This window comes from Microplitis demolitor, chromosome 1 (assembly GCF_026212275.2).
Source record: "Microplitis demolitor isolate Queensland-Clemson2020A chromosome 1, iyMicDemo2.1a, whole genome shotgun sequence".
Taxonomy (NCBI): domain Eukaryota; kingdom Metazoa; phylum Arthropoda; class Insecta; order Hymenoptera; family Braconidae; genus Microplitis; species Microplitis demolitor.
In genome coordinates, this window is record NC_068545.1 from 6,989,893 (window position 1) to 7,017,291 (window position 27,399).

The 27,399-nt window shown below is 27.7% G+C and overlaps 1 protein-coding gene across 2 annotated transcripts; it reads left to right on the top strand.

The window, feature by feature from the left end:
- The first annotated feature begins 806 nt into the window (after positions 1-806).
- On the top strand, positions 807-26,697 carry LOC103568407 (LIM/homeobox protein Awh). Of its 2 annotated transcripts, none has more exons than XM_014440969.2 (6): positions 807-885; positions 14,647-14,936; positions 24,279-24,496; positions 25,981-26,229; positions 26,311-26,487; positions 26,575-26,697. In XM_014440969.2, the coding sequence occupies exons 1-6, from the start codon at positions 880-882 to the stop codon at positions 26,619-26,621; spliced, it is 987 nt and encodes a 328-aa protein (XP_014296455.2). In that variant the 5' UTR covers positions 807-879; the 3' UTR covers positions 26,622-26,697. The 2 variants fall into 2 exon arrangements, with proteins under 2 accessions (XP_014296455.2, XP_008543473.1); XM_008545251.2 differs by having other exon boundaries at positions 26,591-26,697.
- The last annotated feature ends 702 nt before the right edge of the window (positions 26,698-27,399 follow it).

Consider the following 27,399-nt stretch of genomic DNA (forward strand, 5'->3'; position numbering starts at 1 on the left):
GTCCGTAAGTAGATGAAGTAATTATTGGTCAGAATCAAAATTAGCAAATAAAAAAATCTGTGCGCATAATAAACAAAAAAAAAAGTTGGTATTTTAGTATAAAAATAAAATAAATAATTTGATAACAACAATTGAATGTTTATTTACATCCTCAATAGATATTTTAGTATTCTGTAACTATCGATTGGTGGTGGTTGCCAGGTGCAGTTTACCCTACAGCAAGATTCATCGGCATGAAAGGGAAGAGTAGCAAACAGTAGTGTCTCCTAAAATTTTAATACAGATTTTGATAGGCGGATTCAAATAAAAAGGCGTAGAAAATTTAACCAATGAAATGCTGAAACATCTAAGCAACGCCCCGCGGTATCGAGGCCACGCCCCCGCAACTCGTATGAACATTCAGTGTTCAGTATCTCGATCGTCCTATTGAGTACTGGGATTAATCCTCGGCCAACGCAGCCGCGCGTCAAGCCGTGGTTTGATGTCAAAGCCGCGCGTATCAGACAACTTTGTCGCGATTTGGTGTTATCGTGATTGTGTTTACTTTTATAAACATATATAGATATGTATATGTATGTATAAATTATGTAAATACACTTAAACTCTAGTTAATCAGTTCTTTAATTAAAAACAATCAGATAATTATTGACGTACTCTCTACAATAAATAATTTCAATTAATTATAATATTTAAATAGCATTAATACTTTTTTTAAATTAGTAATATTTATGTGCAATGATTGTTATCAGTGTTCAATATCGAAAATTAATTAGTGTTAAATTTTTAAATTATTGTTAAAAAAACAAAAAAATTATATTTTTTTTATTTAACTTGTTGTGATAAATAATTATTCAGTATTTAAGATAACGGATTATTAATATGAAGGTAATTATCAACTTTTTTTTTCCAATTAAAAAAATTAATCATCAATAATAATTTAAATTACCGATGAGGAAAATAATTTTGAATTTAAATAAAATAAACTAGAGGTGAAATTGGGAACGATAAAACCGTGAAACTTAAATAAATTTTAAGTAAAGATGAATTTAATTATCCAATAAAGTTTATTTGAAATGAGGATATTAAAAACTCTCAACACTACACTCGTAACTGCTGATATATATTACTTGTACGAAGGATTAATGATTAAGTATACATATAACTAAATAAAAATAATAATATAACAGTGACAATAAAATATCCCACATACACACGTCGTCTGGTGTGCATATAAAGCCTGACGAAAATTTATTGATAATTATTCACGTCTGTCACTGGCGTGTGTCATTTGAAGCAACTCTTGTATGCATTTTCGTTTCGTCCGCATATATATTTTATTTTTTATTCTATGTCCTGTTATCCACCGTGGCCACTCGATTTATGGTACATTATCACCAGTCTTATACTCACATTATATACATTACATACATATATGTATATATATACATGTATATTCATCTTCTTATTTTTTTCCCGCCTACGCCATTTAAATTTTATTTGGACCAAAAAGATTGAAGAAAATATTTCATCTGTACATGAAAAAAATATACATTTATATATATTTTGTATATACTTTTTTTCAAAATGTATAATGCTTGATGAGGTTGATAAGCGTTGGTGGACAAGTACTATCATAAGGAGTTAGTGAATCTTCATATGATGAGTAAATTTTTTTAAATTTTAAATAAAAAAAAAAAATAGTAATGATAAATATTTAATAAAATCACTTCTTTATAAAAGATATGAAGTATCAAAAGTCTTGATTCGCTATTTCGCGGTTTATTTTGATATTAAATTTACGGCGAACAGTATATAGGGGCGGTGGTGATGACGGTGACGGCGGCCACACAAGTCTCAGTTAAGTAAAAGTTAAGTTCATAAAGAAGCGATAAGATGTTAAGAGAATTATCTGTATATATATGAGGAAGGTCTGGACTACTACTGTTAATGCTAGCTTGTGAGTTGTGTAGGACGTACAAAGTGTTTTAAATGAGACTCAAATGTGTATTTATGATTTCGTAACAGTGATCCGATTAAAGGACGCGCATATATAGATCGGATATAATCGTTTTTACTTGTTATATGTGTTTCCAATAAAATAACTCTTATTTGTGAGAATATGCGCTAAATTGGTTAAATTTATAATCAGCTATAAAATATCAACATGAATATATTTGATATTATATGATTTAGTTGCTCTTTTTACTGAATTGTAATCTAATATATTAAGTTTGTATTTCATCATTTACATTAAATATTTTTTAAAATCACTGAATGATAGCATAACTAGTAAAATATTAATATAATTTCTTCGTCTGGCTTTTTGCGTACCTCAATCGCGAAAGCATTGAAGTGCTTTACTGTCACTCTTTCACTTTCGGCCGTTTCACTGACTTTAAATCTTTTCTACCTTCTTTATAGTACGCCGAATTTGTTAAAAGTATATACCATTTTAAAGGAAATTTATTAAGGAATATTATTCACTGTAATATTTGGTTGATTTATAATGAGATTAATTTAACAAAATTGATTTACTTCGAAGCTCCCGGTGTGTCAATTGAGGTGTTACGACTCGTCTAAACACGATAACTTTCGAAAAACACGACTTATTGACTTAATATTTTTTTTTGTATCTGTGTATTTTTTTATTATAAGAACCCTTTCAAATATCAATATCTAAATTCTTTTTGTTTAATTGTAATTAATAAAAGACGTAAAAACTTGTTATTAACGACAAATTTAGCTGCCATTTTTTAAAAATTATTTCAATTAACGAACAAAAAATGTTATTGCGAATTTTACAAATTATTTTATTTGAATTTTTGAAGTGTCCGAAACAGGAATTAAAGTCACCACCAATAGAATATTTTTATCCTTTGCCGAGTTCAAGAAACGCGTCGAGGAAAATAGTTTAATTTATTATTTTAGAGTCGGCACATTATATAGTATTTGACGGATTGATCCAACCAATTAGTCATTATCCTGGCAAGTAATTTTTTTTTCGTTAATAAACTTGGCTCTTGAATTTTAAATACAGTCCAAGCTCATTTTAAGCAACCCTCAGGGGTTGTATAAGTATGTGTGCGCGCGTGTGTCGTGTGTGCGCACGTGTATGTGTATATGTGTGAGCCTCTGCGTGCATTTATACGTGTGTAAATGTGTGTATATATTTATACATAAATATAAATATTTATATATACGTGTAAGCTTTTGCCATTGATAATTATACGGCTATGATAAGGTATTTTACGGTTCGTATTTAACATTTAAACCGTTGGTGGTGTGATAGTTCTAATTCACACGGCCAGAAATTTAACACTGTGCGTCGTGTAACTTTAACACTGGCGGTGTTAAAAATTTTCACAAAAAATTAGTGTTGTCACATAATCGGGTGCTAATATTCGATTATTCATAGTCGAATACAATCGAAACTAGACAATCGATGTCATCGATCAATCGTCCATAAGCAATCGATTAATCGAAAAATCGATTTATTTTAGAAAAAAAAGCAGTTTTTTTCTTAATCAACTGTATAGTTGTACAATCGATAATTCAACAATCGATTTTAAAATTTGAATTTGAAGTTCGATATTACATTGAAAAAAAGGTTTATTAATAAAAAGTTAAAAGATAATAATAATAACAGTGCCAAAATTAAAATTACTTCTAACTCGAATTAAAATGGGACGAATTTAATAAATAAAAGGAAAAATATAACTGGTAATGTTTTATTACAAAAATTTTATTTTATGACCAATGATTTAATTATAATACTATCAAAGCAATAAGTAAACAAGGCTAAATCAATTTTAAAATAGCCTATCGTTATATAATAAGTTATTTAAAAAAAAAAAAAAAAAAAAATATTTTACAGAAGAATCGATTATTTGAGAGCAACTTTTAAGTTGTACAATCGACTTGCCAAAAATCGATTGTAACAAACGAATATTTTAAAGAAACAACAAAATATTTAAAGGGGTTGGAAGCTGGAACTTGAAGGTTATAAATGACGAAGAAAATCTATATCTACTATATTTTTTCTTGACCGAAGAATAATATTTTTGAATTTGAAGCAAAATATTGATATTTTCATAAAAAAATTAAATGAAAGCTATTGTTTAAAATACCGATGTTAGAAAATCATTTTTAAAAATTGAAATCGATTTTTTTCGATTAATTAAATCATTTACAATCGATTCAAAAATATCGACAATCGAAACAGAAACATCGATTGTTCGATTAATCGAATTTGACGTTACAACATTACACGAAATCATTCACACCACACGGTGGACTCAAAATTTTTTACAGTGTCTAATTCATAAACCACTTGTCCACTGATAGAAGGATTTCTTAGTATTAAAAAAGATTTGTTAATATTTAACAAATTATTTCTTAACGGAGCTTTATTTAAGAAATATTTATTAATATTTAACAAATCATTTCTTAAACATCATTTTTTTGTATTTAATAAATATTTCTTAGCATCTAATAAACGATTTGTTAATATTTAATAAACGATTTCTTTCCATTTAAAAAATGATTTATTAGTATTTAATAAATCACTTTTTAACATTTAATGAATCACTTTTTAATAATTAATAAATGAATATTTTATATTTAATATATTTTTTATTATTTGAACAAATTTTTTTTTTATATTTAAGAAATTATCTATTAACTTATTTATTAAAATTTAATTCATAAAATCACACAGTTCAAGAATATATATCTATATATGTTTTTGCATGCAGCTACACACATTCATTAATATTTGTATTTATAAACAAAAATAACTAAAACAACCATCGTATAAAATTTTCTGTTCTTTTAATTTCAAAATACAATTTCATAGTAATTAACACTATAACTAGAATAAACAAATTAAAATTTCTTATATTAAACTACGCTGAGAAATAACATAAAATCCGTTTGATAGTACATGTGTTTTTAATGGTTTTATATTTGATTAAAATTGAACTGAATAAAATTAACAAGGCTTCCATATTTTCATAGTTATAATATGGATGACAATTTACAAAACACTTCTGATATAAATATTATTTAAGTATATGAGAGCTTCAGTTGTAGGTTACGTTTAACCAACAATGCAAGCTAGAACGGAGTAAACAATATGACGTCGCAACGACACACACATATAGCTTTTTTAATACTTGTACACCACTACAGGCTCGTGTGTAGCCCTCTACCGACAAATTCGTCTAAGAAATATTTATTAAATATTAACAAGCCTTGTTTGGTGCTAACAAATATTTCTTTTATGTTAATAAGGCTTTGTTAGCATTAAAAATATTTCTTAATAATAAAGAAGTTACTTATTTCATTATAATAAATATTGTTAATAATTACTAAATATTTGTTAAATCCAAAAAAGTCAGTTGAGAAAAATTTAATAAATCAATTTATTACTCCTAAACAAATCCTTCTATCAGTGTCCGATTTAATTTTTTCGGTCGAACAGTTTTTTGACCTCGAAGAGTTCAAAAATTTACAAGTATTTATGTTTCCGAGCTCCCAGAGCTCGAAAAAATTGATCATGAAGCATCCTCAACGCTTTCGCGCTTGAGGTATACAATAAAAGATTTTTTGTCCTAAGAAATTTGTTGCAATATAAATTGAAAACAAAAATTTTTTGGTGCCAGAAAAATTCCTTGCGACAAAAAATCTTTTTGTCCACATGCGTAAAATTTTGAAAATTCACAAATTTGGCATTTCTCACCACAACAAGAAAACAAGTTTTTTTATATATAAATTTTTTTGGGGATATAAAAATTTCTAATTTATATTTACGCGGATTTTTATTATTTAAATAAATTTGATGGTAAAATTTTAAGATTTTCTGAAAAAGAAGAAAAAAACTACAATGGAATGATATTTTGAATATTTTATAATAAATTAGCAGCTGCAGATGCATATAAAATACTATATAATATTATATAAATTTTTGGACAAAACTATTTGATCTATCGGTGTCAGACTATAATGACCGTATGGACGGTAACACGCGTGAGCCTTTCGGAAGCCTCAAAGTCGTTGGACATTGGTTTGGTTTGTGTATAAAAATAGTATTGAATGCGATATCCTAAAACGATCAAGGCGCCCCATTGGGGCAACTCAACAATACAACAACGCGTGTATAAACTGTGTCCGTACAAATCAGATGGGCGCGCTCGTGTGGCTTTTGATTATCGTTTTTGGTCTTGCTCTCGAATATATACCGGGTACTATATATATATACTACATAGTAAGTGATAGAATAAAGAAAAAAAAAAATAATAAAGAAAAAAAAATATCAACCCGGATGATGACAATAGTTTTTAACGTCTGGGTATTTTGTGCGACAGTATACTACTGGTTGCCATCAATGTAGTGGCGTTTAAATTTGTAAACGTGTGACGATGTATATATATACATCTGTGAATATATATACAAGCATAAGAAGCAGAAAACTAAAATCCGATAATAATTTAAATGGATTTCGAGTGGTTGACTTTTGACTATTGAGTTTGCGCTCACTTGGGGGTCCATTGTAATTTTGAAGAGATATTTCTTCTTTACGAAAAAAGAAAATAAAAGAAAAAAAATTTAAAAAAAGTAGTGGAAATTTTTTTTCTACGAAGGCGTAAAGAGGCTCGTGCCTCAACATATACTTCAGACTTGAGTTTTGAGGTCTTTCATTTTATTTTATGATAGACTGGACCCAAATCCATCTTGAGTATATTATTTGTGGTGTGTAAAGAACGAAAAGAGGCTGGTATGGATAGGATCAAAAGGATATAGTTTGTATATATATGTGGGCTTGCGTAGAAATGTTATTTTTATGAATTTTTAGCCTGCTCGTAGTTCGGTTTACTTTGGTCCTCCTAGTGGACCACTTTGTCAAGATGTCACCTGGATGCCTGTTGGCTATTGTTGAAAACTGGCTAAATGGATTTTTACCGTAAGTGGTGTTTTCAAAAGCTATATATATGGAATTATTAGTATTCATAAAAATATATTCTATGGAAAATTCATAAAAAATGAATTTTTTTTAAATATATATTTTTTTAGATGTTATGTATTCATATATTAAGTGAATAAATGTATTTTATTAATTTTAATGATTTATTAACCATAAATTCAATTGAAATTAAAAAAATAATCAGATCAACAACAAAATAGTTATTGTTGTACATTTGCACTCAAGGAGATTCTTTACAATTAATTAAAGTGTGATAATAAGTCATATGCGCTGAGAGAAAAAACTGGTTTTCTGCACTATGAAAAACATAGTTCAATGAAGCCTCTACTATTACCCTCAGTTCAGATAGCTAATTTATAGTTGTCAAATGTACATTGATATCATTGTTGTCTTAACTGTTTTATAGTTCAATCAACTAAAATAATCGCGAACGTAACTAAGTCAAAAATGCTATTCTTATTACAAAAAATAATGAAGAAAAATCCTTGATTATATTCGTCGACGACTTAAATGATGCTTAATTAATAAAATTATAATCGTACAATTGCTGAAACATTTGGGATTCTGCTGAAGTATGTGTTCTGAGAAATGATATTAAATAGTTACCACAACAAAACAAATGCTTGTTAAAACTCTTACTTTCAAATAGTTTCAAGCATTACTCTGTAAACATGAATAAGTGAAATAGAATATTCACTAATTTTTAGTGCAAACCGAACCACTTATTTTAAAAAGTGGTTCGATTGGCACTTAGAATTAGTAAAAATTCACCTATTTCACTTATTCATGTTTACAGAGTATGATATAATTCGAGAAACTAGAAATATTAGTTAAGATGTCTTCCTATAAATTATAGGAACCATTCCTGTAATTATAGGAACTGCTCCCATAATTTATGGTCGTTATTCCTAAACTGGTATAGGAAAGAATTTCACAAAATTATGGGAACCATCTCCATAATTTTCTTACCATGTAGTTACCACAAACATGAACTTTTTTCTTAGTGTGATAAGGCAAATATTATATACAATGCTAGATACTTACTATGTACTAAATATTTTATGATGTTCTGACAATATTCACTGATTTACAATATGACCTGCGAAACCCAATATAATATAAGAACGATTAAGTCTCAACAAATGCTCAAAAAAACTTTCTTTTGGTTACTAACCTCTGAACTCCTTCTAAACTTTTCTGTTATTACCAAAAGGACCCAAAAACGGACAACGTAAGCTATTTCTTTGCTTTAACGTACTATCCTTTGACCAGGTGTGTTGCTTTAAACTAAGCCTACCGTCATAAAATATTTTACATAAAATTAACAAAATTCCCTAATCAGATTAAGTTGTAAAATATTATTGCTACGTTTCATTGTTTGAATACGAACTATGTTAATGTAGTTGAAACTTTCCAAAGTACCCAAGAAAAACCCAGTTACTCTTTAATCTCCGACATAGATGTATATGCAGATCCGTATACACGGAGAAAACGAGTCTCGAAAATATAGTTATAATTACAATATTTTAGTAAAATTTACTAACAGAAATGAATAAATACATTTCATTTTGTAATTATTCCAAAACGTTTAGTAAAATTTACAGTTCAATAATTATTACAATATGCAGATTTTAAAAATTCCTATACGTAATAGATTTTTTAATATCATGATTGAATTTTTTTTAAACAGAGTTGTAAATTTTATTACATTAATTTTTAATAAATACAATACAACGGAAAGTATATTTTACAAAGCAATATAGTAAATATTACATTTCTGAGATTTGATAAATTATTGAACGGAATATAAGTTTCGCTATTCATGAAATAAAATTTACTACGTGTATTATGAATTTTATGATGGGCATAAGAAATACTACTACATAGTATACAAAAATTACTAAACGTTTAGTAATTTTGTACTATGTTGAAACCATATCGTTGTAACCCGGCGTGCGCTCCACTCAGTTCTGCCCAAACGGCTTTGGAATAGTGTGTACTGTTAACCTGTCTTCAGGAAGCATAACCTATAAAATTGTATAGTGATTATTTGAGTGAAGGTGAAATATATATGCATAAGCTTGTGATTAAGAAAAGTGAAAATGGAACTGCCGGTTATAGACGCTTCTTTGGTTTATATTTAATATAAATTTGGTTTATATATCATATAAGTTATTATTATTTACTTTTTAATATTTATTATATTATTATATATAATCATAATTAATGTCTTTTCCTACAAATACACAACATATTGTACTATGACAATAACTTTTTAAATTAAATGTTTTGTTATAACAATAATAGCAAATTGAATCATTTATTTATCCTTTATAGACTCACTGAATTTTTTATGATGAATAATTTTTAAATTAGATAAATAGTTATAAATCTAGTTAACACTAAATTGTCAACTAGTGTACAGTCAACTATGCTCGAATCAATGATTTCAAATTAATTAATTATACTTTAAAAATGTAATTGTTTATAAATCTTTATAATAGTCACATATATATATTTGTTTATAAGTATGAAAAGATTCATGTATTAAGATAAAAAAATGCATTATGTATTTATTAATAATTCGTATAAATATATTATTTTTTACAATCAGTTAATTTTAATTCTTACTTTTCAAATTACGGAAGCTTATTGTAATTATTAATTGCAATTATTCCTAAGCAGGTTTTGTACTATTCCATATTTGGGATGTATATTTTACTAAACAGTATAGTAAATATTCCAATATTCGTACTTTAAAAATTACTAAACGACTTACAATTATTACTAATGAGGTTTTATACTATTTCATATTTGAGATGTATATTTTACTTAGCAGTATAGTAAATATTCCTTTATCCGTATTGTAAAAATTACTAACCACGATAAGTAAAATATACTAATGTGATTAATAATATTTCCTATATTTTCAATAGCGGTTCAACATTACAATCTAAATATAGTAATTTTTACCCATATTTTTTAGTAAAAATTACTATATTTTTTTCTCCGTGTACCTGGATCAGTGACATTGAGACAGGTATATGTATATAATATATATTCATACAATGCTCTATGTACATAAAAGCAGAGGGTAGTTAAAATAAGGTATGTATATTTCTCGAAAGCCTCTTGTACGTAGTATACTCTCGAATGAAGAAGAGGAAGAAGAAGAACAAGTATCGATTTCAATGGACTTACAGCTGAGTGAAGAATATGGCAAGAGAATATGAAGTAAAGAAATGACACGAACACGTTACGGATTTAGTTAGCCGCATGACTTTGTGCTAGGTTTAGTTGCTCTTTGCGGTATATATATGTATGTATATACACAGAGTATACTATACTCTGACCCGAGTAGACGATACGAGTAAAGAGTGGGCCTACAGTGGGCCAGCCAAGACCCCCCGTTGGCAATGCTTTCGGCTTTGAAAGTCATACCCAGGCCCCTTGAGAGAATGTGACTGAAGAGAAACCGAAACCACTTGAAATCCCAGAGTGGGCCTTTAGTATTCATTTCAATAGACATACTCAGAATATATATATACCCGTTTTAGTCGATGGTACATTTTTTTCTCTTTTCTTCAAAAGTTTGATACTTTAAGTGAACGCCGTCAAGTGTTTAGTTATGTGTTAAAATATATTATGATATATTCTGATCGACAGATTTAACTATCGAGGATGTAAATAAGTCAATAATATATACATATAGATGCATAGGAAATAAGATGAAAAGGACTTGAAGATTTTCACAAGTTTTTAAAACTCGTATCGGATTTACTGTATGAGCATCATTTTTACCATCTTTTATAACGGCTCAATAAAAGATTTATTCCCTTAGGATTTTAAGAAGGCATTTTTTTTTTTTTTTTTTTTTTTTTTCAAAAGATTTTCATATATGAAAAATATATCTTTTTTAGATCTCAATAAATATGCTCTACACTGTTGGAAAATAAATAAAATGCAGAAATATTAAGTATCTAATAAAACCTGACACCTTTTTTTAAAATTAAATGACAAAATATCTGAATAATTACAATTGTTATAAGTTATTACAATTATTTACAAATAAACTAAACAGTTAGTGAAATCAATTCTGTATAGAACTTATTATAATAAGACGGTCACAGGCACAAATTAATTAGCGCTTCCCGTTTGGGATTCTTTGAAATCTAGAAAGCCATAAAATTAATATCGTAACTACGGTTTGTTATTTAACTACTGATAGCAGGTTAACAAATATGTATAAAATAATGTTTGGTCATTTATATTGTAATCAAAAGAATTTTCTGTAACAATAATAATATTCATTAATTTAGACAATGGAATGGAAATTTTGTTATTGTTGTTGAATTATTCTTATCTATGTAAATATTTTCAGTAATATTAAATCGTATATTAGAACTATAAATCAATGTATATATTGATAATATAAGAATAAATATAAAATCTATGGGTATAGAGGAATTCAAGAAAAAAAAGTAAATTTAATAAAATTGGCTGTCGCACAAAATTAAAAGAATAATATAAAAAGCTTAACGGGCTTGATAATTTATTATACAGTAGTATACAAGTTATATGTTGAAACACTCATCTACCGGATAAAAATCTTCCGTCTTTGATTTTTTTACTACACTGGCCCCCGTAGGACTTCTGCTGTTTATCGTAGTGTGAATCTCGCAGTGAGAAATCTCATAGAAACATCAGTTATTTTAACAATCCCATTTTTTTTAAAGCTCTTTATATATATGTAAGTTTGTATGGTATCTCTTTGCAAGTTTATTACAAAATTGATGTACATCGTATGAGATATATATATGTGACAAGTTGACTTAGTACGATGTTACATGTGTAGGTAGTAGGTATTATAGTGTTATGTGGTTGGTGATTTCAATTGAGAAACAAACGAGGGAGAAAAACAGTTGTACAAAAGATTGTAATATAAGGGTACCCAATGTTCGCACGTTGATCATTTTTCAAATTTTTTATTCGGTTAATATTTTTTATTTTTTATTGTGCACATATGCTCTTTAATAAACATAAGGTAAAAGCTCCTGTATCCCCTCACTTTTCATTGGAGTGAGATTAAGTCACTCAATATAAATTAATAAATAAAAGGAAAAATCATATTTTTTTTTTTAGTTATTTTTTAAAGTTTCGAGTATGTACTAGAATAAAATTTTGGTTTGAAGAATAATTTTGATAATTAATTATTATTAGTTTTTTAAATAAGGTCCTTGAGTGCACCCATAGTCGCTCACTAAAAGTTGTCATGTCCTATTACTCGATCAACACATGGCCCTATAGTCGCTCAAAGACAATATCAATTAAACTATCATAAATTTATTGGTTTGAAAAACAATTTATAAATTATACTACTTTATTCTTTCAAAATGTAAAATTTCATGAATTTTAAAAATGTATTTAATAAGACATAGTTATAACAATTCTTAAAAAATTTGACGTAATCTAAATTTAATCTAACGAATGAACGTTAAAGTAAAAAATGCCCGGCTGAGCGCGATTTTGAAAACAGTCAGTTAATTTAAATTTATAATCTATTATAAAATAATTTGATACATCATATCTTAATATATTTGAATTTACAAATAATTATTTATCAATAATAATATTTTAAGTTATAATTTTTTTTTATAAAAATTATACAAAAAAACGCCTTGAACAGTTAAAGTGAGTGACTAATGGTACTGAGCGAGCATAGGGGCTTTTACCTTATATACATAAATTATAATAATTTTGAACCATTCTTGAAGAAGTTATGACCAAAAAACTAAAAAAAGGGATTTTTTTTTAAATTTAATATCTTTCGAACGAGTATTCAAAAAATTTTCAAAATTTATCAGGAAGGCTATTTTGAAGGATACTAAAACATATCAAAAAATTGAGGAAATCAAAAAAAAAACTTTTCCAACCGTTTTTTGAGCTCGAAGAGCTTTTTATTTTTGCCGGCTTTTTTACTTTGCCTGGAAATTAAAAAAAATGTACTAAAAATTTTGAAAAACTAAATTTTTATGTTTGAAATTTTTTAAATAAATTTTTGATTACAAAAACACGAAAAAAAAATGTTTTTAACCTCGAGTATCATAAATATTTCCAACATACCTAAAAAAAATTAAACTCATCACCCTTTGGCTTAATAAAATATCAATTTCAATCTTATTTACAATTACAAGACTATTTGCTATCTGAAAGTAACAATACTTTCAACATCAACTTCTTTATTCTCAAATCTCAGTATATGCCTACACCTTTAATATCCGTTTACAGAGACACGCCCCAATGATTGGAGTCTGCGCGAGCCGCGAGCCCCAAAGCCAAATAAAACTAACCCAGGGGTTGTCTATTTTTCACTTGCCTTTTTTCTCCCTCGTACACTCAACAAAACACTCAACAATCTCTCGCTCTATAAAAATACCCTTGGCAGTCCCCAACTCAACTCAACACACTTCAGCAACTGCGATGTGTAACTGTGACAATTTGGTGTAACAAGACCGCTAACGCAGCCCAAAGGGACATCCCGTCGGTTCCGGATGGGCATTATTATTATTATTATTATATGACTTCCACATATATACATATATATAGTATCAAGTACGAAGCACAAGGGGAATTTCACTCGTGTCTATATGGCAATTTGATAGACTGGAAATAGGATGGGCTTGAGCAGTATATAAATTTGAAAATACACAAAAATATGCACATGTATATATATGTCCTATAAAGCCGAATTTAGTATAAGTGTGAGTGAGGGTAGTGAGGGTTGTTGGTTGTTGGTCGGATTTTATATACATTTGTGAATAACAAAATTTTATGGAGGGGATCATATTGAATGATTGTCGTCGGTCGTTGTCGTTGTCGTTGTTGCTCGTTGATTTTGTGTTAGTAGTAACTTTTCACACTGCAGGATATTTTTTCCGGTTGACCAGATGGTTTATAAGTATTATAGGTATTACTATTATATTACAGTGTGCTGTAAAAATCAATGCGATTAGACACAGCAGAGGTGTAAACTCTTCACGGTTCTTCATAATTTATATTGTGGATCTAACCGAGCTATTGATCAATAAGAAATGATACTCATCTGAATTTCAGGCTCCAATACGTATATAGTATATACATATGTACTTTGGTTTATTATTATTTTATTTATATATACATATATATGTGCACTAAACGTGTGTGCACTACAAATATATTTAGAAATAATAAAACCACAGATCAAAGAGTAGCCGGCAAAATTAGATAAAACCATTCTTTAGACAAGAAAATTTTGTTTTTTATTTGATTATTTTTATAGCTACGATTTTTCGATAAAAATGCCGCAAATTTATTAGTCTGGTTAACGCGGCAAATTTCAAATTTTAAGTATAATTTTTTTTTAATTATTTGTTATCTTAATTAATTTATTGAGATGTATGTGAGGTAAAATAGGCCGTGAAAAATAAAAATATTTTAAACTAATGTTTAATTTTTTACACTTAGGATGATCAACTTGCCCCAATTGTTTTTACAAACCTTACCTATAAGCATTGTTAAATAAAAAATAATTTTTTTTTCTAAAAAATGGAGTAAAATTTTGCCTCGGATTCCTCTATTTATTTAAAATACTTTGTGTAAATAAAAAAAAATTTTGGCTATTGCAGACTGAGGGAGAGGAGGTGGTGGGCGAGGGAGAATGCGAAGCAACAAGAACGACGGGTACGGCGACGGGAGTAACGACAACGGGAATGATTTCGGACTTGTCACCTGGACCGGGAGTAATGGAGTGCGGTGGATGCGGTGAACGAGTCCGCGAGAGAACTGTCCTGTGCGTCGGCGGGAGAACATGGCACTCGAGGTGTTTAAGGTGTTGTGCATGCGCCAGGCCACTTCATGATCAACACTCTTGCTTCCTTAGGGGGATGAGACTGTACTGCAGGCACGACTACGCTTTGTAAGTATCTAATTCTATGGTTTTAATCTGCATTCATTATAATATATCTATCTCTCTTGCTCTTGCTCTTTTTCGTAGTTAACTACAACATTTTATTTGCCTCTCTTATACACACGGTTAATTTCAATCTCGTTCTTTAACTTTCTTATAAAATACAAATAGTCTTTTATTCCATTTATACATTAAAATAATTATTAGAGATCACACATATATGTCATAGATATTTTTATACAAAAAATATTTTTAAAAATAATATAACTCGTTACAAAAATATAGAGGGAAGGGGGGAGGGCAAAACGGGGTACTTAAGGAAATAATAAGTTTTCGAAGCTTCAAATACGCAAAATCTTTGTGTTTTTAATAATATTTCAAGCAAATAAAAAAAATTTTCAGTTATCGTTAAAACAAAAAATTTTCATTTTCGCAGGCAAAATGGCGTACGCCCTAAAAAAAGTGAAAAAAAATTTTTGGATATTAAATAAGTTGATTAAATTAAATTTCTGTAAGTAATTTACATAACGAAAAATTATATTTTACCCAATTATTGGATGCAAAGGAAAAAAAATTTTTTTTATTGGTTTTTATCATAAAACAAAAGCCATTAACATTTTTCGACTAATGACACTCTATTTTTGAAAAAGTTCAACAAAAAAATATTCAAAATAACACTCAATTATATTTACAAAAGTAATTTTGAAATGTTTAAAAAACATTTAAAAAATAAATTTTTTTCTTTATAAAATTTTGGGCGTACCCCATTTTGCTTCCCCTTCCCCTATTACAATAATTAAATTATTTACCTCATTAAAAACTGTAAAAATCATAATTATTACAAATTTTTAATTATTATTAAATTCTAAATTTCATGTCATATAAATAGGATGCTAATTATTTTCCTCATTTTAAAAATTTTCTGATCTTACTTTAAAATGTTTAATATGAAGAACATTAATTTACAGAGCCTCTAATATTTTGATCGAGAAAAAAAACTTTATGATGTCACTAAATATAAAAATTTTGAAAATTTTAAGAATCAATTTTTATAAATAAATTTTGTTAAGCTTTTATAAATATATTAAAACAATAATCCTTAAATATCATTATAGAGGAGACCAGGGTTGGTTGTCTCAGCGGTCGTTTGTAGCGATCAGTGGCGAAGAATCGCGAAGGTATCACCTTCCTTTCGACTCCGATTCGTTGACACCGATCAATGTTCGTATTCCGTTCGTTAAGTTGTCTATAATGACCTATGTGACAACCAACTCATGAGACAAAACAAACCCGGGTCTCCCCTATTTACATTTTTGTATAGACATAAAAAATTTTTCTAAATAAGTTTAAATTACTAAAAAATTTTTTAGTAACCCGAGACGAAAAATTCAAGTCTCTCGGAGTCTCTGAATGAGAGACTTGTTATAGTCTCTGAGAGTCTCTGTGGTGGCAACCACGGAGACTCATAGAGACTCGATCTCTATGAATCTCTTAGGAAGAGACTTCCGAAGACTGTTTTAAACTAATAGAAGTCTCCGAATCAGAGACTCTGCGAGACTGTTTCAGAATCTCCAAATGTGAGACTCTGTGAGACTGTTTTAGAGTATCCAAATCAGAGACTCTGCGAGACTGTTTTAGAGTCTCTGAATGAGAGACTGAGCATCAACTCTTCAAATGTTTCTTTATAAATAATTAAAAATATAACATCGTTTTAAATTGATAGTTTTTATTATTAAATCCTAGATTTAAAATCAATTTAAGTTTTCATATACAGGAGTGTAGTGTTCTCTGCGCATATATTATTATTATTATTATATTATTATTATTATTATTATTATTATTATTATTATTATTATTATTATTATTATTATTATTATTTTTACTATTATTATCATTGCTATAACTATTTTGACGATGAATATCGTTAATATTATTGTAAAAAGTGATACTTAGTAAATGATTATGGTAGTCTGGATGATAAACTGGAGACCGCAGATTATTAGAAATGATTTGATGACACAAATCGGTAGATGAAACTGATGGAGCTGTAGGAGGATATAATTTAATTGGATTGTACGGAGTTTCTTGATTTTGATTTGGAGGAATTTGGGAGTGCGCAAAATATTTCATTACAGAGGGATCGGTAGGTGATGTTATTTCAGTTCTGAATCTTGACCAAGTTTCTGGAGAGGGTGTACGAACCTGTCCAGGAACGCCAGTATATCCTCCTCACTATCATTCTCAGAATCAATTTCAATTGATCTAAACTGTGACTCAGAATATGAAAATTCTGATGATAATGATGAATTTTTTTTTTCTGTGCACAATTGCTTGTGTTTCGGTGGTGAAGAAACCTCGTTTTCTTCGTCAATAACAGATTTTTGCAAGGCTTTAATCCAAAAAACTAAAACGATCATTTTTTAAACACTGTGAAGCACAACACGATATCCACTGATATTTCAAACAAAGCATCCGGTTCGAAGGTTCAGTTTGAAATGAATCTTTAAAATATTATTTTCTGGACACAAAACTACAAAAATTTGTACCAATATACGATAGTATTGTACGTGTAAAAATATTACTGCCTAATGCAGTACCAATTGTATTATATGTTTATATACTATTGCTTGTAGATAAACGTACTCTACTTATAAAATTTTTGTTATTGTACTCATAAAATAAGTACCGGATTAAAAATAAAGTAAATTTTCATTTTAAAACTGTTATTGTCTCTGTAAGTCTCGTGTTGGGAGACTAAATGTTTACTGGGAAATTTTACAGTCTCTAGTCTTTGCAAGTCTCGTGTTGGAAGACTTCATATTCGCTAAAAAATTTTATAGTCTGTAAGTTGTCTCTTTAAGTCTCGTGTTGGGAGACTTAATGTTCGCTGGGAAATTTTACAGCCTGAGTCTTCCGTAGTCTCTGAATAAGAGACTCTGGGAGACTCAGAGAGACCATGTGAAACAAGATCGTCTGCTGGTCTCTAAAATGGAGAACTCAGAGAGACTCAAGGAGATTCAGAGAGACTCAGCCAGACTCAGCGAACCTTCTAGAGACTCCCAGAGACTCAGAGAGACTTGAATTTTTCGTCTCGGGAAAATTTTTATATCCAAAAATGTTTATTATAATTATGATTAATAACATACCTATTGTGACAAACGGTTATTTTTCTAACAAACATTAAATCTAAACACACGTCACAGATTGGCGTAGAACAAACTTACTGCGGGTTCAGTTAAAAAAAATTTTTTTATACTGTCCAACTGGCTTACGAAATGACTCGTCAATTGTACAGGTTACAGGACACGCAGTTATACGTTACATCTTATAACTTACAACAAGACATATCCACTATATACATATACATATATATTAGTGAAAGATATAACCATACCAAAGACTGTCCAACATGTTTATCCAACTGTCAATCAGATACCCCAAAGTATCTTTGACTTAAATTTTCCCAAGTCACGAAACGTTCACTGACCTTTTGATACAATACTTAAGTAAAATTTTTTTCAACAAAAAAAAAAATAATAATAATAAATAATTAGTCATGAAAAAATTCAATTATTTTTTATATAAATTACAAGTACACATTTTTGACAAATTTATTAAATTAATTTTTAAACTTAAATATATAATTAATTTATATTAAAATAAATATAAAAAGGTGTGAAAAAAAAAATAAATAAGGTGTTATGTATTATTAATCTAAAATTAAAGCTTAACCATTTCATTTTTGGTTGATCGATGATCAAGTGTTATTGGTTATTGAGTTTTGAGTGTGCTCATATATATATGAATTGACTATGCGGGAGGTCTATCGGAATTCGCTTCGTAATTTTACTAAGTTATCTTTCTCTACCCCTGAGGTCGTCACTTTTTTTAAATTTTTTTACCTCTGCTGTCCCTTTTTCTTTATATGCATACAGTATCAATAAAAAAATATATATATTTATTAATCGAGTAAGTTAAAGATTAAAGGTCACAAAGAATACATTTTTTTCTTTTGTGAGATATATAATGAATAATATAATGTCTTTTGTTTTTTTGATTAATACAGATTATATAAATTTTTTTTTGCTAATGCACGCAAATCTCTTGGATATATGATGACAAAACAATAATCTTGTATTTTATCTGTATAAAAGAACGACACTCAAAATTCAAATCCTTCGTTCATCCGGTCACGTGGGCGTTTATGTACACAAGAAGGGAACGCAGTGTGTAGTAGATATATATATATATATATATATATATATATATATATATATATATATATATGTGTGTGTGTGTGCGGATTGGAGTTTAGGATATTCGCCCACGTCCCACGTTTGACATTCAGACATTCTTCTTGTAAAACAAAGACGTTCTCCAAGTCAATTGTAAATTATCTTTAACCCTGTCTTTTATTATCTTCATCTTATCGTAAAATCAAATTTTTTATCCATGAAAATATCAATTTTTTTTTTTATTAATTTATAGTGTTAATAAAAAATTATTAAATATAACATCATAATTTTTGATTATTAAAGATGATAAATTATTTGAAATCGTTTTTTTCTACTACGAAATTATTTTTGATATCTTTATTTTGAAAATTATTGATATTTTTAATACTCTAAACTCTTTTCAAATTTACCATCTTTAAAAAATCTTTCAATTCAAATATATATGGAAATTTTAATTATCTGCGTTCATTAGCTGCCGACTTATTAAATTTTTTGTAGCAAATCAGTGACTTTTACTAAAAACAAAATTATATAGATAGATTTTTTTTCAGCTTACAATTTTTGTAAAGAAATCTAACAGATTTTCATTTTCATTTTGGTTTAGCAGTTCATAAATGTAAAAGAATTTCACGAAAAAATTCCAAAGAATTTATTTGTTTTCAAGTTTATTTTATAAAATTTTGATACGACAATTTTAAACATAAAGTAAAAGCTCTATAACCGCTCAGTACCATTAGTCGCTCACTTTAACTGTTTAAGGCGTTTTTTTATAATTTTTATAAAAAAAAATTACAACTAAAAATATTATTATTAATAAATAATTATTTGTGAATCTAAATATATTAAAATATCATGTATCAAATGATTTTATAATAGATTATAAATTTAAATTAAATGACTGTTTTCAAAATCGCGCTCAGCCGGGCATTTTTTACTTAAACGTTCATTCGTCACATTAAATTTAGAGTACGTCAAACTTTTTAAGAATTGTTATAACTATATATCTTATGAAAGACATTTTTAAAATTTATGAAATTTTATATTATGAAAGAATAAATAGTATAATTTATAAGTTATTTTTCAAATCAATAAACTTATGATAGTTTAATTGATATTGTCTTTGAGCGACTATAAAGCCATGTGTTGATCGAGTAATGGTACATCGCAACTTTTAGTGAGCGACTATGGGTACACTCAAAGACCTTATTTAAAAAATTAATAATAATTAATGATCTAAATTATTTTTCAAACCAAAATTTTATTCTAGTACATACTCGAAGCTTGAAAAAACAACTATAAAAAAATATGGTTTTTGATTTTATTTATTAATTTATATTGAGTGATTTAATCTCACTCCAATGAAAAGTGAGGGGATACCTTAATTGAAATTTACAAATTTTATTTTTTTTTAAATTACTATTATTAAAAATAAAATGTAAAAAATATTCATTTCTATACTCAATAATAAAATATAAAAAAAAAAAAAAAAAAAAAACATTATTACTGATAAAAAAAAAAGATTTATAAATAAATAAATAAAATTTAAATAAAAGATAATCTTAAAAAGGCACCCAAGTTTGTTCATTGATAGCAGTAATGCAAAAAAAAAATTATAAACGAAAAAAAAAGTAGTTGAGTATGGATAGGCAAAATAAATAAATTAAAAAAAAAAAGGATAATATATATAGGAGTACAGGCCGTAATAAACGCGGGAGGTATACCAAGAGAGCGATGGCAAGTTGGTTAGGTAGCATCGTTGACGTCGGAATCGGGATGCACTTTCCGTGTTCATGAATATGATAATGGGCTAATGGCCGCTAGTCGTTGTTTAATTACCGGCCACCAGCGGCTCACCCCAATCCCCCAATCCCCCAATCCAAAGTAACAGAAGGAGCTGAAGAGACCAGAGCGGAAGAGTAAAAAAGACAAGATTATAGAGAGTGGAGAGTCAGGATATAAGGACAGCAGCGTACCGTCTTCTGTCTTCTGGTGTGTGTTGTATTGGCGACAGAAAAGCATCTCCTAGTGCATATAAAACTCGTTGCCCATTCATCGGGAGTATGCGTGCGTGTGCCGTCTCTTGTCCAGACGCCTCAACACGCCACCCGGCTACCGTTTACATCAACTCCCTATCTACTTATACTCTTTCATTTCCTTTACCATCCAAAGTATTCGCTTTATATACATTTAAAATTAACTATATATATACAAACAACAATTCTCTTCAGTAGATCCGCAATGATAATACACAACATTGTCAGCTTTTTATCTTCTCCCTCGTGCTTTTTAATTATTTTTCTTTTAAGCAACTTAATTTTTATTTTTTAATTAAACAAAAAATATTTCATTTTCAATGCTAATATGGAAATACTTATGACTAATTAGAGAAAATTTTACAATAAAAAAAATTTTTGGATGTTAAGTATTTTGTAGTTTTATTAAAAATGTTCATTCAATCATTAAATAATAATTTTAATCAAAATTGTTTTTATTTTTTTTTTTTTTTGTAAATATTCTAGTTCAGTGTAATGAAAAAAAAATTTGAAAATATATTTTTCGTATAATTTTATAATTTTCAAGCAAGAAAAATTGATAGATTATTAAATATTTATTCTTAATGACCGCTGTAATTTTTTTTTTTTGGTCCGCCAAGAAGAAAAAATTGTAAAAAATAAAAGAAAATTTTTTTTATTTTTGTATTTCTCAAATTCTTCTACCGTGGAGGACATTTCCAATAATATATATTGATATCCTTCCGGCGAAATCTATTTATACAGGGGAGGGTGGGGCAAAGTGGGCCTTCATAAAATTTTATGGAGGCCCACTTTGCCCCCCTCCCCTACAAATGATTTTTAAATTTTATTGGAACTATTCCATTAATTTTCTATGCAAACTACTTTTTTTCTATTCAATATTTATCTTAAGAGTATCCTTACAGCGGTAAACATAAATTTTTTATATGAAAAAAGTTCTTAAGAATTTTCATTAATTTAAAAAAAAGTTTTAACTTGAAGTACAAACATTAAGCTTTCACATGTACATTACACAAGCCGATAAATTGCTCATTATATATATGAAAAAAAAATATATATATATATATTGACGATTAGGAATGATAATTGGTTCATGTATGCAAATATTTGATATATATTTTATTTTATCTTGTGGATATATACATATACCGTGGATATATACATATACCGGATGAAAAGCCACACGGTATATGTTAAAGATTGACCAATCAAATATGTATCTCTCTTACTTGGAGATGAGGTTCAAGTTCGTTTTCATAACCACCCAATGAGTTATTTATCTTATGTTGGTTAATTATAAATAAGTACATTTAAAATAATATATTTTAATTCAATACATTAATATTAATATAAAGTAAATGTACTAATACCGGAACGACGAAGGGTATACGACTGATTTTTATCGTTTTAAAAATATTCAAATAGATTATAAACCAAAATAATTTATTACATCTTATAGAATAGACATTTGTCTATTTGAAAACAATCAAATTAGTAAATTTTTCTTAAATTTGATATAAAAAAAAAATTTTTTTCTGTGACGCCCAAAAGACCCAATACCGGAACGCTGAAATAGCCTTATTCCAATACCGGATTTCGGTTGTCCTAATACCGGAACAATAAATAAAATGAGTTATTTTGCACTGACGTGCACTGAAAAAAATAATCGGTAACGGTTACTGATTTTTTTTCGGTAGCAGTTACCGATTTCTAATCAGTAATCTTTACTGATTTTAATCGGTAACCGTAACCGAAAAATCGGTAATCTCTACCGATTTACATTTACCGAAAAAATGGTTTCTTGACCTAGAAAAAATAAAAATTAAGTAGCAATTACTTAGCAAGCATGTAATTTTACAGAATAAAGAAAAAAAAACTCTGTTATATCAAATACTTAGAGCTAATTATACATAACTTACTTTGCCCCGTATATTTTTGTAACCATTATTTTTGTCGGTTGCGACAGCTGATTATATTTTTGGGAAAAAAAAAAAAAATGAAGAGTTACAAATTTAAATTAGTAATTGTTTGCTGGTTGGCTTAAAAAAAGGTTATACTATAAAAATGATTAAGAAATAAAAAATAAAAATTCAAAAATTTTTTTTATATCATTTAAATCAGAGTTTATCTATATTTAATGCATTTTTTTATAACAATCATACTTACTCTCCTAAATATTAAGTCTCCAGTAATAATTAACATTGAACTTGATTTAGCCAGTCAATAAAACTCACCGTTAATATTAAATAATTAATATCTATTAATAATTAATCTATCGATAACTTTAATATGACTGACTGTTTCGATACTGGACACGGATTTATTTTGGTGTACTAATAAATGAACAGTAAAATTAATATAATAATACTATTTTCATTTTGTTAAAATGTTTTCTTGAATTTTATGTCATTTAAGATGCATATCGACGTTCTAATGAGCAAAGTGTCTAACTGATTATTTTTCGTAGGTGATTCTGTGCAATTTTCTAATACTTATAGTCAGAGAAAAAATCACTTGAGTAACTTTGACAAAAATACTATACATATACTAGATATGGAATTGATTTTTAGATGAAAAAAAATTGTAAACTTCCTTTTTTTCGCATAAATGGAGGATTTTCTGAAATGGAGTTAGACCATTTGCTAATTAGAACGTCGATGTACGAAAAAAAAATTACTGAAAAGTAATTTTACATATTTTCTATAAGCTTAAGACCATTGACTGATTTCTTAGCAAAACCATAAAGAGACATGAAAAAGTTATGGATCCGAGACTATTGCTATAATTAACATTTTTTTTTTCATATTTCGGATGCATTCTAAAATTTATTTTTTATCCTATCTTGTAACTATAAGATTAAAATTTTAAATAAAGAAAGTTTTATTTAATTTCATCGCGTATGAGTTAAAATATAACATAATGATTAACAAATCGTTCCGGTATTGGGTCTTGTTCCGGTATTGGGCATTTACCTTATTAAAAAATAATTTTATTTTAAATTCTTTTATATATAAAAATAAAAAATAACATATATAAGTAATAATAATAATAATAATAATGTATATAGTTTATTATTTGTTTAGAGCATTTGGTGCAAAGTGTGCAAAGTGCGGGCGGAGTGTAAGCGCCGGTGACTGGGTGAGAAGAGCAAGAGAAAGAGTTTACCACTTGGCTTGTTTTGCGTGCGACGCTTGTTCACGACAACTCTCTACTGGCGAACAATTCGCCTTGTTGGATGCACGATTGCTATGCAAGGCTCACTATCTCGATGTCGTCGAGGGCAACAACACCTCGTCTGATGGTAAAATCTCCCACGTTATATACATTACAATTTTTATTATTTATATTTATGCAATTATTCAATTTTTTTAATTAATTGGGCAATATTTTTTTATTTATACATTGCTAGTGTCAAAAAAATTTTTTAAATTTTAAATAAAGAAAATTTATTTTTTTACCACGTTTTTATTAACTCGCTTTTATGTATGTCTGTTCGGGTGGAATTTTGTAATTGATTTTAAAGTGACTTCTCGATGAGCTAGAAACTTAAAATTTGGAACAAAACTCAAAATTATATGACAGTGCAAGAAAATGAAAAAAAATTTTTTTTTAAATGAGAAGGAGAAGCACTAGAGAAGGAAGAAAAAAATTAAAAAAACAAAAACAAATGAAAAAAAAATCAAACAAATAATTCATATTCGTTTGTTTGGCTGTTCAGTACGAATTTCTTATAATTAATTTAAAACTAATTTCTGGATGAGTTATATTATTGAGTACAGCTCAAAACTGGATGACAGATAAACAAACACCGTGTAATGAAAATACAATGAAGGAGATAGAAAGAATGTGACGACTAGGACCTCCAGCACCATGAATAGAGTCATATGTTCAAAATTTTTAACTAAAAAGAATCTGGCTTTGATTTGTTTTAATATTTTGAAGTATAAATCCTATAAAAAATGAGTTTGATGTATTGGTAGGTAGAAATAACGATTTTTTACTTCAGATTTGATAAAGTGAAAAGAAACTGAAATAAAGCTGACATTCATTGCATGTCTCCGTCATTAGCTTATCTAGGTCTTTAAATCGATTTCAAAATTTCACTCACACATTACTAAAAAGCAGAAAATAATTATCGAAATAAAAAATAAAATTTTAATATACCACGTTTTTAAAACGAACTAAAAAGTATAAAATAATATTTCTCAATCTTATGAAGATTTAAAACCACATACAAATTCCGAACTTCTTACAGATAGTCCTGAAAATTTATAATTGTAAATTTTTAATAGTTATGAAAATACTTGTAAGATTTAAAACAAAAAACGTGGGACGCATGCAATATATAACTATAAGAAGTGTAGAGACGAGCTGTCAATGAAAAAACTTGTAGATGAATCCATATTATTTGCAATGCATTAAAATTGTTAGTTGAACTATTAATGCATCAATTATCTGTTGCATGCGCCCCACGTTTTTCGTTTTAAATCTTACAAGTATTTTCATAACTATTAAAAATTTACAATTATAAATTTTCAGGACTATCTGTAAGAAGTTCGGAATTTTTATGTGGTTTTAAATCTTCATGAGATTGAGAAATATTATTTTATACTTTTTAGTTCGTTTTAAAAACGTGATATATTAAAATTTTTTTTATTTCGATAATTTTACTCAAAATTTTGATTTTTTTTTTTACGACGGACTTTTGAATAACGTACTATTACTAACAAAATTTGAATGACAACCTTTAGTTAAAATGAGTAAAATAAAAAAAAATTTTTATAGAAGGTGGTGATTCCGAAAGTGGACATAAAGGTGGCAATAAAGCTAAACGAGTAAGAACGACATTTACCGAAGAACAATTATCTGTTCTCCAAGCAAATTTTCAGTTAGACAGTAACCCCGATGGCCAAGATCTTGAAAGGATAGCACACGTAACTGGACTCAGTAAAAGGGTCACTCAAGTTTGGTTTCAAAATTCGCGAGCGCGACAAAAAAAACATTTACACACGGGGAAAATGAAAGGACAACATTGTTCGTAACATAATTTTATTTTCTTTGTGTAAAAAAAATTTAGCTGATAAATTTATGATTACAAATAAATTTATTTAATAGCTCATCAGTCTCCGCCAAATTCCTCAGCTACAACTGGTGATTTTGGTAGACATATCAATCTACATTTGACTTACTCATTCCAACATCAGCAGCAACATCAACACAGCCAAGGACATCCCAACCAACTGAGTCCTGCAGCATGCAAAAGCCCAACGCCTTCAATGTATCATAATCATGGTAAGTACCAACAATGTATTATTTCTTTAATTTTTTTTTATTTATTAATAAATTTAAATTATTTGATATTATTAATTTGTCAATAAGCCATTGACGATTACAGTATTTTCAGGCTCGGAACAGTCGATGGATGAACTTTCACAAGACTCTATGATGCTTACAATGTCCAATGAAGTATAAAAAATGAATCACTCCCATATCAATTGATTATTAAAAAAAAAGGAATAATTTTTTCTTTCTTTTTATAAAATATTATCACTTTTGTAAATATATTAATTAATTATTATTAACGAAGTATTAAATTGTAAATTTTTTATTTTTAAATTATCGTGAAAATTAAAAAAAAAAAGTTGATGCTTATTTTAATTTTTACACTGTCTCAAATTTTTAAAAAACATTCCGACATGTTATTTTATTTAAAAGAGAAATCTTAACGATTCATTTTTTTAGTAAATCTATAAATTAATAGACGAAGTAAAAATCGCTTTAAAAACTTTGTTTTTAAATAAATGCTAAGTAGAAATCAATATAATAAATAACTGCACAATTAATAGATAAATATAAATACTCAATAAATTTTAAATCTTTATAAAAAAAAAAAAAAAAAAATTATTCGAGTATTAAGACTATAATATAAAATGTAAATATTGTATAAACTTACTATTGTAATCTATAAATATATTGCACGCAAATAATTATTTATTATTTTATTTAAGAGTTAAGTTCTCATCCATGATGTTAAATATAATAGCATAAGTATCAGGAACTTGGACAGGAAAAAATTCTGTTTTGCGATTATTGTAATTTTTTAAATAAAATAAAAATTTGTTAATTAAATTGTTTTGGTGGAATAGATATTTACTGTTTCTCAGTATAATGGTTGTCAGGTGTCTGACTTTATTTATATCTTTT